The 13866-nt window shown below is 38.1% G+C and overlaps 1 protein-coding gene across 1 annotated transcript; it reads left to right on the forward strand.

Annotated features, from left to right (window-relative positions):
- Positions 1 to 5940: 5940 nt before the first annotated feature.
- Positions 5941 to 13354, forward strand: LOC103609038 (olfactory receptor 5A1-like; the record flags this gene model as incomplete). Its single annotated transcript, XM_008593408.1, has 2 exons — positions 5941 to 6878; positions 13330 to 13354. Coding segments are annotated over exons 1-2 (963 nt in total), but the record flags the coding sequence as incomplete, so codon positions are not given.
- Positions 13355 to 13866: the final 512 nt, after the last annotated feature.

Raw genomic sequence — 13866 nt, forward strand, 5'->3', positions numbered from 1 at the left:
GAAATTAACCCACGCACTTACTGCCATTTGATCTTCGACAAAGGCATTAAGTCTATTCACTGGGGTCGGGACTCCCTCTTCAGCAAAGGGTGCTGGGATAACTGGTTATCCATTTGCAGGAGATTGAAACTAGACCCACATCTCTCACCATTTACTAAAATCAACTCAAAATGGATTAAGGATTTAAATATACACCCTGAAACAATAAAACTTATTAAAGAAAATATAGGAGAAACCCTTCAGCAAATAGGGCTGGGCACAGACTTCATGAATATGACCCCAAAAGCATGGGCAACCAAAGGAAAAATAAACAAATGGGACTATATCAAACTGAAAAGTTTCTGCACAGCAAAAGAAACAATTAACAGAGCTAAAAGACAGCCAACAGAGTGGGAGAAAATATTTGCAAAATACATGTCTGACAAAGGACTAATATCCAGAATATATAAAGAACTCAAACAACTTTACAAGAAAAAAACAAGCAACCCAATTAAAAAATGGGCAAAAGAGCTAAGTAGGCATTTCTCTAAAGAAGATATGCAAATGGCCAACAGTCATATGAAAAAATGCTCAACATCACTCAGCATCCGGGAAATGCAAATCAAAACCACACTGAGATACCATCTCACCCCAGTTAGGATGGCCAAAATCCAAAAGATGCTGAAAGATAAATGCTGGCGTGGTTGCGGAGAAAAAGGAACTCTCTTACATTGTTGGTGGGAATGCATAATGGTGCAACCCCTATGGAAAATGGTTTGGAGGTTCCTCAAACAGCTGAAGATAGATCTACCATACGACCCAGCTATCCCACTGCTGGGAATATATCCAAAGGAATGGAAATCATCAAGTCGAAGGTATACTTGTTTCCCAATGTTCATTGCAGCACTCTTCACAATAGCCAAGAGCTGGAATCAGCCCAAATGTCCATCATCGGATGAGTGGATACGGAAAATGTGGTATATCTACACAATGGAATACTACTCAGCTATAAAAACTAATGAGATACTGCCATTTGCAACATCCAACACAGCTTTGATGAACATGTCAGGTTCGAAAGGAAAAGAGAAACCGCTAGTTAAGAATAAAGGCAATACTTGGTCTTCTGAGAATAATCCTGTCCACATTGTTCCTGATAGACAAAACTCTTCAGATTTTGAATGCTATAGATAAAATATTTTAAAGGAAAGGAGTATATCAAAGGGGCCACTTTTTAATGTTATCTTTTCTTCTTTTATCATTTGATAAGCAAGGTTAAATGGAGGTAAGCATGGGGAAAAGGAATATATTATACCAAGGATGGTGTGAGAAAAAGCTGAAGAAAGAGAGCAAGATAAAGTCTATCCCAAAATAAACGTTTTCCCAAAACACGAGAAAAAAGCTTAAGCGTTCTTGGTAAATAAAAGGCAACCAAAAATAAGGTTTAATCAGAAGTGGTAGGATCTGGAATGGCTGAGAAAAACAATGTGGCAATTAAAAGGAGCCTGTAAGATTCTCAGCAGTATCATTGGATTAAAATAGTTCTTTTGTATGTCAGGGCTGTGCTGTGGTAAGTCTGTATCTTAGGCATCTATAGGAACAAGCTTTCCAGTGGTTACCATCTAAATGCTGAGATTGCCCTGTCTCTAGTTACACCCGCACATTTTGGAAAACATTTTAATTCTTCATCATTTTTCTTCCTGGAAGATGATTCTCCTTCAATATGTCTAATTTCCTTAGCAAGCAGTCAGCATTACCAATTTTCTGTTCATTTCCTGAAAGAACATCTATGTAAAGAAATATGGTGATTGCATTATTGTCACCAGCTTCAATTACATTGTTCTTTCCATGTTCATTTGTATAATAATGTCTCTGAAATAGACTCTGCCATTCTAGAGACCTTTGTAAGAAATTGATTCAAACCATGTGCGGGAGCCTTCTCTGGTCTCTAACTCCCTGCCTACATCCAATTGGTGATCTCCCACAGGATTTTATCTCTGTCTTTCTCATTCCACACATCATCTCTTGCTGTATTATGTCTCCATGGGCACATTTCTTATCTCACTGGGCTATAGGTTCCATATGAGACACTTTGCCTCATGCAAACCACCAAATATAGTGCTTTGTACTCTGTATCAGTTAAAAATGAGATCAATGCAACAATTAATATATTTTAGTAAGGCAGTATAAAACAGTATTTTAAGATGTGGCTCTGGAGCTAGCGCCTCTGTATTTGAATCTTAGGTTTGTCCTTCATGGGTTGTGTGACCTTGGGCTATTTACCACTCTGACCCGCAGTCTCCTTATCATTAAAGAGAGAATAATGAGTACATACGTCATAGGGCTATTGGCCAAGTTAAAAGGAGGTAAAATATAAAAGGATTCAGAATATTACCTATAATAGACTATGTGCTCAATAAATGTTAGGTATCTAATAGCATACCTTGCTTTTAAGGCAACTTTAATCATATTAGGAGCAAAAAATATATAAGCAAATCAAAGAGCTTGGGATTTTTAGAAAAACTGGACACTGATAAAATGGAATTACCAAGACTTGTATTAAAAATATGGTCTGTAGACAGGTTTATGGGAATATTATGGATTATATATTCACAGAAACCACTAAAAAAGGCAAGAAATTTGTTAGTAGACACAAATAATGATTATGTATTGGAATGATGAATAAGCTAACTATCTTGATCTGACCATCACACATTATACACAACTATTGAAAGTCAACTTTGTACTCAGCATATACGTATGATAAATTATCTTTAAGAAAAATACATAAATAAAAAGAAAGCTAGGTAAAAATCTAAAACACAATTTTTTTAATGTCTCAGGCAGTGAGAAATCAAACAAATTCATGAAATACAAAGATGATAAGAAAATACAAACTCCAGAAGGTAGTGAACTGGGGCCAGCATTTTCCAAGGAAGGATCTACTAAACTCTGGTGGCCTAAGGTGGGTTTTAATGGGCATGTTTATAAGAGGTGGGTGACAAAACAGTATGTGTGGTTGGAGGAGACAACCCCCCACACCACTGAAACAGGGGATCCCAAAAGGTGACACTCTTGTGAAAAAATAGAAAAAACCTATTTCACAAAATGAGACAGGAATGTGCACAGCTCTCTCAGCCTTAGATGAGAAACAGAGAAAAAGGAAAAAAAACCTCCTGATAATTCTTAACCTCAAACCTCTACTTATTTAGACACATAGCCTAAATCTTATTACTATAGTGACCCTGAAAAACACAAATTCAAAATTTTTGTTTAATGGTATTCTGGGTTGGTATTGCCCCCATGGTACCTGATAGATGTAAAATAACTCATCTCTGGAGGAACACATTTTAAACTCAAGTTTCAATGCCTCCTGCAGATAAAGTTCAAAGGAACATGAAATTATGATCGAAATTCATTAACCACACAGATAAACAGTGCACCTTGACCAATAATCAGTAATGTTAAAGTATAGAATCAAATTTGCAAAAATAGTTACTTAATTATTAAATGATAATCTAAATAGGTATGTTTAGGGCCGGCCCGGTGGCGCACTGGAGAGTGCACTTGGGAGTGCGGCGGCGCTCCCGCTGAGGGTTCGGATCCCATGTGGAGACCAGTTCCCGCTCACTGGCCAAGCGCAGTGCGGGCGCAACACCGAGGGTTGCGATCCCATTACCGGTCAGTAAAAAAAGACAAAAAGGAAAAAATAAATAAATAAATAAATAAATAGGTATGTTTAATGTTTAAATAAAGACTGCTGCTGAAAATGTGATAAAAGAACAAGAGGCTTTCAAAATTGACTATTTGGGAAAAGAACAAAATGGAAATTCTGGAAGAGAAAATGAATCATTATTATTAAAATGTGAAACACATGGATGGGTTAAATGGCAAATTAACACAACTTATGATAGGAAGAGAGATCTATGAAAATAAAACAGAACATAATAGAGAAATATAAATAATGGATGTTTTAGTGATGAGTAGGATAGAGCAAGAAGATCCAACAAACATCTAATTTTGGTTCCAGAGACATATAATAGAAACATACAGGCAATTTTCAGAACAGTTATACTTTGTTTGGTAAACAGCCCACCAGGCCTAGGTTTACCATATTGAGTGAGTGGAAATTAGAGTAAGTTGTGCATATCTTCGTGATTACAAGGATAAATCAGTATATATTGTTGCTGCTCAATAAATGTATTTTGTTGTCATGGCTGTTAGTGATGATGATGAGAAAAATAATGAATAAGATTTCCTGCTCTCCTTGCACAGGATTCTCCCTATTCAGTCTCACTGTGGACAGAATCATCCCCTCATTCTGGCATAGTAAATGATTTTCCTGTCTGCTACTGTTCTGCCCTTCCATGTTGATAGCAAACACCTTCACCTTGTTCTTTGACTAATCACCTCGTTACTTCAGAATTTGTCTCAGAAAGTGCACCAGGAAGCAATGAATGATCTGATTTTGGAAAAAGAACACTATGACTTTACTTTTCTGTATATAGTCTAATTGTTTATGGGGACTTTTTCTTTTTACTCATTTTTGTAAATAGGAGACTGGGAAATGGTTGGAGAAAAGGAAGACATTTTGGATGTCTTATGCTGGCATTATAGTTCACAGACATACTTTATTCCACGAATTTCACAGCCTTTTCCAAGAAAAATGTTCAAGACTTTTACTTCTACCTTTAAACACAACTCCCAGGCTATATTTGACAGCTGTTTTCCACCTCTCAAGGCTTCTCACAATTTTCTTTGTAACCTGAGTTGATCTGAATAAAAATATGTTTGGGTTAGTGGATGTTCTAATGACTACCTAGAAAGAATGACAGCTACAGTATCTTCAAAACACACAGTGTCTGATATAAAAATATTCTTTTGGCCTGAAGACTTAGTGCTTTGCTTTCCCTAGACTGGCTTCAAAATGAAAAAAGAAACAAACTTCCCAAAATCCTGCTTCAGTTTCCTAACCACCATGTTAACTGCATAAGTATGTTAAACTTTATATGAGTTCAAGTCACCCACATTTGTAGGAGTAAAATATTTAACCTGGGCACCAAGGATAGACTTGAGGGTAACTGAGAATCCAGAAAAGAAAAAAAAGACTGTATGCAAAGATGACAAGTGGTTGCAGTTTTCTGGGAAGAGGGTTCAGAGTTTACAAAAGCTTTTTATAAGTAACACGGATGCAAAGAAGATTAAGAATCACTGTCCTAGAAAATTTACCTCATAAATATCTTGGATTTGAGAAAAGAAAACTATGTACCTGGAAGGAAGGAGCATAATGGCTCTTTCAACTGTCTCTTATTTAACTTCTTCAGGTGCTTTCCTAGAGACACTTAGTTGGTTAAGTCACATCCGTTTCAAAGCTGCTTCTTGATGAAGGACTTTTCCCACCATCCTGCTACATTATTCTTGTATCTCTCCCAGCTTTATGAAAGCAGAAAGGCAGTTAGAGAATTATCATACTCCCAGGTTATCAGTTAATTGAATGTTAGTTCTCAAAGATACTTTAAAGAGCATACTCATTATACACAGGAGGCCCAGCACAATTCAGTGGTGTCACAAAGCATTGAGTGAATAGAAGTTCCATGCCTGAGCAGTATTGTCCTATTTCACCATATAGAGAAATGACAGTATTTTCTTCATTTGGCCTATCTCCAAAGTCTATTATATTTGCAAAATCTGGCATGGGAAACATAAAATTAAGACATTTTATGTGGTATTATATTGATGATGATTTAAAGTCTTTTGTCCACATAGACAGAATGATAATATTTATTAAAGAGAATTTTTTAGTTATGGTTGGTGAACATACATGGACACCACAAACTAACTCAACTTAGATGATTTAAGGTTGTACATTTAGCTAGCAGCCTGACTGAAAAATTAAGTGTATTTATTTTTTCTTTTCTTTTTTGGGAATGAAATCATTTCTTTCTCTCTCCATTTTCTCAGCAGATGGCACCAAGCACATCTATGGAAGGGGATGGAAACCACACCTCTGTGGACATGTTTATTCTCCTGGGACTTTCAGATGAAAAAGAGCTGCAGCTCATCCTCTTTCCAGTCTTCCTGGGCATCTACATTGTGACCCTCATCTGGAACCTGGGTTTTATCATTCTCGTCAGGATTAACTCCAACCTGCACACACCCATGTACCTTTTTCTCAGTTCCCTGTCATTCATAGACATCTGCTACTCTTCTTCCATCAGCCCAAGGATGCTCTCAAACTTCTTAAGAGATGAGAAAACAATTTCCTTCATGGCCTGTGCCACTCAGTATTTTGTCGCTGCCTGCATGAGTCTGGCTGAGTGCTGCCTCTTGGCCACCATGGCCTATGACAGATATGTCGCCATTGGTAGCCCTCTGCAGTACTCAGCCATCATGGTCCCTGGCCACTGTTGGAAGTTAATTGCTGTGGCCTATGGGACTGGTTTTCTTAGCAGCTTAGTTGAAACAGTCCCTTGCTTTCACCTCTTCTACTGTGGGCTGAATATCATTCAACATTTCTTCTGTGACATACCTCAGGTTATTTCTTTGTCTTGCTCCAATCCCTTCATCTGCCAAATGATTGTTTTTCTGGTAGCTCTTTTTGTGGGGTTGGGTTCTTTGCTTGTTATCCTCTTATCCTATGGTTTCATTGCAGTTTCCATCCTGAAAATATCCTCAGTTAAAGGAAGTACCAAGGCCTTCAACACCTGTGTCTCCCACCTGACCGCTGTGATACTGTACTATGGCACAGCCCTCTCTGTGTACATGCATCCTGGCTCTAAACACTCCACGAAGCACAAGGTGCTGTCTGTTTTCTATGTTATCTTTGTTCCCATGTTAAACCCTCTGATCTACAGTCTGAGGAACAAGGACATCAAAGAGGTGCTCAGGACGGTGACAAAGAGGTGGTGCATTTACCTCAGTAAGAATAACATTTGGGCACATATTTTTATTGTTATAAGGAAGACAGAAGTAAGACTATGTAAGTGACCATTTACAGAACACAGGAACAGCTAGGTAAAGAAAAGTGAATCTGGCTTCCTTGATTCTTGGTGTCATTGTGTTTAGTTGTCCCCACCAAGTGATCTGTCTCAGGCAGTGCCACCGACATTAAATACCATTTAGAAAGCCAGTTTTTGTGATTAGAACTGTGAGGAAAATGGAGTAGTTTGGTCAGGCCCCCCTTGCCTCAGGTCTGGCTGGGTGTGATACAGCACATCCTTTGTAAGCAAGTCGTGTGGGAGTAGAGTTAGTACGCACGCACACCCGTGTACCTTTTTGCTGGTTGCTATTTTTGTGTGCTCTTGGGTGTGTGAGGCAGAGGCTCTGAACTGCTGGTGGGCAGAGCTCACATCTAAAATTAAGCCTATTGTTTCTTCACCCACAGCTCTCAGGACCTTCGCCTGTTACCTAGCTGGTAGACCTGCATGTGAAGGGTTTGTGACCCAGTCTGGAGGCTGGGCTCGAGGGGTCTCTGAGAACCCAGGCAGACTGGGCCATAAAGGTGATTGTATTTTTGAAATCAGAAATGCCAATAGATACTATATGTAGAGAAATGACAAAAACCCAGGACACTGCACGATCTATTTTTTTCTTCACCAATTTTTAGTTTCTATTTTACTGTTAAGCATTTGTTTGTATTCCAATAAAAATAAAACCAAAGATTGCATAAAATTAAATGTATAATTATTTAACATAATTTTTTAAATTTATTTTTTGAATTTAAACATCACTGATTTTACAAATTAATTGGGTACAGAATTTACTGTCAGTATTTGTGTACAGGATGTGATGATCAAATCAATTTCATCAGCATGTTCACTGTTACGATCAGAATTATTCTTTGTTTCCCTACCCAATTACTCCCTAAAACCCCCTTCCCACCTCTATTAACTATAGGTCTGTTCACTCCTTCTGAAAGTTCAATGTTTTATTTCTCTCTCTCTCTCTCTCTCTCTCTCTCTCTCTCTCTCTCTCTCTCTCGTAATTTTCCTTTTTATTTTTCATTATTATTCATCATTGCAAATTGTGATTTTTCTTTATGCCCTATACACAAACTATCACACTCCAAACCCCCTCCCTCCTCACCATCTCTAGTATCCTTAGGTTTGTTCTTTCTTTCTGAAAGTTCAACATATTGTTGTGGTCTTTCCTTTCTTTCTCTTTCTCTCTCTCTCTCTCTTTCTTTCTTTCTTTCTCTCTTTCTTAGCTCCAACTTAGAGTGAGGACATGTCATATTTCTGTTTCTGTGCCTGAATTATTTCATTAAAATAATTTAGTCCAAGCTCATACATATTGCTATGAATGGCAGAATTTCATTCTTCTTTATAGTTGAGTAGTATTCCATTGTGCATACATACTACATTTTCTTTATCCAGTCATCCATCGGTGGACATTAGGTTGGTTCCACATCTTCGCTATTGTATATAGAGCTTCAGTGAACATGGGAGTGCAGGTTTCCCTTCAACATAATTATTTCCACTTACTTGTGTATACACCCAGTAGTGGGATTGCTGAATCATGTGGTAGTTCTATCTGTAGTTGTTTCAGAAACATCTATAATGTTTTCCATAATAGCTGTACTAATTTACAGTCCCACCAACAGCATATAAGAGTTCCTTTTTCTCCACATCTTCACAGCATTTGTTAATCTCAGTCATTTTGATAATAGCCAGTCTAGCTGGGGTGAGATGATATCTCAATGTGGTTTTAATTTGCATTTCCTTGATGATTAATTTTGTTGACTATTTTTTTCACATACCTGTTGGCCATCAGTATACCTTCCTTTGAAAAATGTCTATTCAGCTCATTTGTCCATTTTTTAATTGGATTATTTGTTTTTTACTGTGAAGTTTTTGAGTTCCTTGTATATTCTGGATATTAATCCCTTGTGGGATGTATAGTTTGCAAATATTTTCTCCCATTCTGTAGTGTCTTTTCACTATGCTGATTGTTTCCTTTGCTGTGAAGCAGATTTTTAGTTTGATATCATCCTATTTTTTTATTTTTCACTTTGTTGCTTGTGCTTTTGTGGTCTTATTCATAAGGTCTTTGCCCACGTCTACATCCTGAAGTGTCTCCTCTATGTTTTCTTTATGAGTTTTATAGTTTCAGATCTTATACTTAAGTCTTTAATCCATTTTGAGTTGATTTTGGTATGTGGCAAAAGGTATGGATCTCAATTCATTCTTCTTCAAGTAGATAACCAAAGAGTTGAAAGGTCTCTAAAATGGGAACTACAAAACACTGCTGAGGAAAATTAAATAGGACACCAAAAGATGGAAAGACATTCCTTGTTTATGCACTGGAAGAATTAACGTGAGACTGTCCATACCATACTACCCAAAGCAATCTACAGATTCGATGCAATCCCCATCAAAATACCAATGGCATTCTTCACAAAAATAGAAAAAAACAATCCTAATATTTACATGGAACAACAAAAGACCCATAATAGCTAAAGCAATCCTGAACAAAAATAAATAAATAAAACTTGAGGCATTACACTACCTTAACTTCAAACTATACTACAAAGCTACAGTAACCAAAACAGCATGGTACTGGCATAAAAACAGACACATGGACTAATGGAACAGAATAGACATCAGAGAAATCAAACCAGGAACTTACGGACAACTGATCTTCAACAAAGGGACCAAGAACATCCATTGGGAAAAGGACAGCTTCTTCAGTAAAGGTACTGGGAAAACTGAATATTAAAAATAATTTTTAAAAGAATACTTTATAGCAATAGTCTCTAAAAGAAACACAAAAAGAGAGTGAGTATGAGAGAACAAGAGAAAAAACAGAATAGAAGAGGAGGGAAATGGGAGAAAGAGAACAAGAGAGCAAGAGTGTGGAAGGGGGCAGTATTTGTCTGTGCTTACCCTTAAAACCCTTGTTCCTTCCACTCTACCCTTGAGCCTGTAGAAGGAAGTAATTTGTTAAAAAGGAATTGGAGGAAAGAATGGTAGAAGGAAAGAGGCACTTTAAGATCAAGAGTTGTGCATGTTCCTTGAGGAGAGAAAGAAGTCAAGGTCAGCAATTTCTGGGCATAGGTGGGCCTGGAGCATACTCTATGGTCTATTCCTAGAAACCATGCAAGACCTCAGAAATGATGTCTTCCTGTGTGTCTAGGGAGGCAGGACCTGAGTCCCAGAGACCTGACCCTCAATACCATAGAAAATCCAACACAACAGAAAAGGTCAACAAATTTAAACGTTAGTTTTTGGAAAAGATAAACAATATTGAGAAATCCTTAAATAGACTATTTCATAAAAAAGAAGACTGAAATAAATACAATCAGAAATGAAAGAGAAGAAATTATAACTGATAACACAGAAATATGAGTATCATAAGAGACTACTACAAATGATTATATGCTAATAAATTGGACAACCTCACAGAAATGAATAAATTCCTAGAATTACATAAATTCCTAACAAGACTTAGTCACAAAGAAACTAGAAATATAGAGCAGAGGAAAAAGGTGGAATCAGTAATTAAATGTCTCCCACCAAAAAAAGAAAAAGAAAGAAAGAAAGAAACCTCAGGACTGGATGGCTTCCTGGCTGAATTCTATCAAACTTTTAAAGAAGGAATAGTAGCCAGAGAGGCCCAAGATCCTTGGAGAGAACACGCCCTGTGGTGCCAGTGCACAACAGAGAAGGTAGGCCTTGCCACCACCACCCAACTCCATCCCCAGCCCTGCCAAGTGCACACTGATCAGAACGGAGACCAGCCAGAGAGGCCCAAGATCCTCCGAGACTATGCACCCTGTGGTGCCAGCACACAACCCAGCATGTAGGCCTTGCCTCCACCACCCAACTCCATCCCCAGCCCCACCAAGTGTGTGCAGATCAGAGAGGTGCCCAGCTGGAGAAGCCCAAGATCTATGGAGACCACACACCCTGTGGTGGCAGCCTACAACCCAGGAGGTACACCTCGCCACTGCCACTGACTCCATCCCAGCCCCGCTGAGTGTGCACAGATCAGAGAGGCGCCCAGCAGGAGAAGCCCAAGATCTGCAGAGACCACATGCCCTGTGCTACGAGTGCATGACGCAGCAGGTAGGCCTTGCCACCACCGCCTGACTCCATTCCCAGCCCGGCCAAGTGTGTGCTGACCAGACAGGCGGCTCCCCTGAGAGGCCCAAGATCCAAGGCAACCATGCACCTGAGGCATTAGTGGGCAACCAGGCAGACACTGAGGCAGCCATACCAAATTGGCAGTACTAGCCAGAGCAATCAGAGAAGAGAAGGAAATAAAGGGCATACAGATTGAAAAAGATTAAGTCAAACTGTCCTTCTTTGCAGATGACATGATCCTATATATCAAACAGCCTAAAGCCTCTACAAAAAAACTCTTGGAGTTGATAAATGACTTCAGGACAGTAGCAGGATACAAAACCAACACACACAAAATCAGTAGCATTTCTATTCTCCAATAGTGAACCTGCAGAAAGAGATATCAAGAAAGCTTGCCCATTTACAATAGCCACCAAAAAAATAGAATACTTAGGAACTGAGTTAACCAAGGATGTGAAAAATCTCTATAATGAGAAGTACAAACCACTACTGAGAGAAATTAAAGAGGATACAAGAAGAAGGAAAGATATCCCATGCTCTTGGATTGGAAGAATCAACATTGTGAAAATTCCATACTACCCAAAGTGATCTACAAATTCAATGCAATCCCCATCAATATTCCAGTGACATTTTGCTCAGAAATGGAAAAAACTATCCAGAAATTTATATGGAATAAGAAAAGACCACGCATAGCCAAAGCAATCTTGAGCAAAAAAAATAAAGCTGGAAGCATAACACTACCTGATTTTCAACAATACTACAAAGCTGTAATAACCAAAACAGCATGGCACTGGCATAAAACCAGACACACTGATCAATGAAATAGAATAGAGAATCCAGAAATCTACCCACTCAGCTCCAGCCATCTGATCTTTGACAAAGGCACCAAGCCTATACACTGGGGAAGAGACTGCCTCTTCAGCAAATGGTGCTGGGATAATTGGATATCCATCTGCAGGAGAATGAAACTAGACCCATACCTCTCACCACATACCAAAATCAACTCAAAATGGATGAAAGAATTAAACATACACCCTGAAACAATAAAACTTCTCAAAGAAAATATAGGAGAAACACTTCAGGAAGTAGGACTGGACACAGACTTCATGAATATGATCCCAAAAGCATGGGCAACCAAAGGAAAAATAAACAAATGGGATTATGTCAAACTAAAAAGCTTCTGCACAGCAAAAGAAACAATTAACAGAGTTAACAGACAGCCAAAAGAGTGGGAGAAAGTATTTGCAAAATATAAATCTGACAAAGGATTAATATTCAGAATATACAAGGAACTGAAACAACTTTACAACAAAAAACAAGTAACCCAATTAAAAATGGGCAAAAGAGCTAAATAGGTATTTCTCAAAGGAAGATATATAAATGGCCAACAGACACAGGAAATTGGTCAACATCATTCAGCATTCAGGAAATGCAGATCAAAACCACACTGAGATACCATCTCACCCCAGGTAGGATGGCTAATATCCAAAAGACTGAATGATAGATGCTGGTGAGGTTGCAGAGAAAAAGGAACTCTCGTACATTGTTGGTGGGACTGCAAAATAGTGTAGCCCCTATGGGAAATGTTATGGAGGTTCCTCAACCAATTGCAGATAGATCTAACATGTGACACAGTTATCCCACTGCTGGGAATATACCCAGAGGAATGGAAATCATCAAGTCAAAGATATACCTCTTCTCCAATGTTCATTGCAGCACTCTTTACAATAGCTAAGAGTTGGAACCAGCCCAAATGCCCATCATCAGATGAGTGGATACGGAAAATGTGGTATATCTACACAATGGAATACTACTCTGTTATAAAAAAGAATGAAATACTGCCATTTGGAACAACTTGGATGTACCTAGAGAGAATTATATTGACAACATGGATGGACCTAGAGAGAATTATATTAAGTGAAACAAGTCAGACACAGAAAGAGAAATATCACATGTTCTCACTTATTTGTGGGAGCTAAAAAATAAATAAATAAATGCACAAACAACCTGAGGGGGAGGGAAGAAAACCCAACAATTACAATTCCTTGAAGTTGATAAGACAAGCAAACAGAAAGATTTGCTGGGAGGGAGGGAGGAGAGGAAGGAGGGAGGGAGGTTTTGGTAATGGGCTACAATAATCAACCGCATTGTATATTGACAAAATAAAAATAAGTAAAGAAAGAAAGAAAGAAGAAGGAACACCATTTTTTCTCAAACTATTCCAAAAAATTGAAGAGAGAATGCACTCAAACTCATTTTATAACACAAGATCACCCTTGATACTAAAGAAACAAAGACACAGAAAAAGAAAACTACAGGCCATTATCAGTGATGAACATAGATGCAAAATTCCTCAGTGAAATTCTAGGAAACCATAGTCAGCATTATGCTAAAAAGAAAATTCACCATGATCAAGTAGGATTTATTACTGGGATGTGATTTTACTTCAACATACACAAATCAATAAATGTGATATACCACATTAACAAAATGAAAGACAAAAAACGCATGATCATCTGAATAGATGCAGAAAAAGTATTCGACAAAATTCAACATCTTTTCATGATAAAAACTCTCAACACATTAGGGACAGAAGGAACATACCTCAACACAACAAAGGCCGTGTATGACAAGCCCACAGCTAATATTATATTCAGTGGTGAAAAGCTGAAGGCTTTTCCTCTAAGATCAGGAAGCAGAAAAAGATGCCCACTCTCAGCACTTGTGTTCAACATAGTTCTGGAATTCTTAGGCAAAGCTATTAGGCAAAAGAAGGAAATAAAAGGCACCCAAATAGGAAAAGATA

The sequence above is a fragment of the Galeopterus variegatus genome, unplaced genomic scaffold (assembly GCF_000696425.1).
Source record: "Galeopterus variegatus unplaced genomic scaffold, G_variegatus-3.0.2 Scaffold9107, whole genome shotgun sequence".
Lineage (NCBI taxonomy): Eukaryota > Metazoa > Chordata > Mammalia > Dermoptera > Cynocephalidae > Galeopterus > Galeopterus variegatus.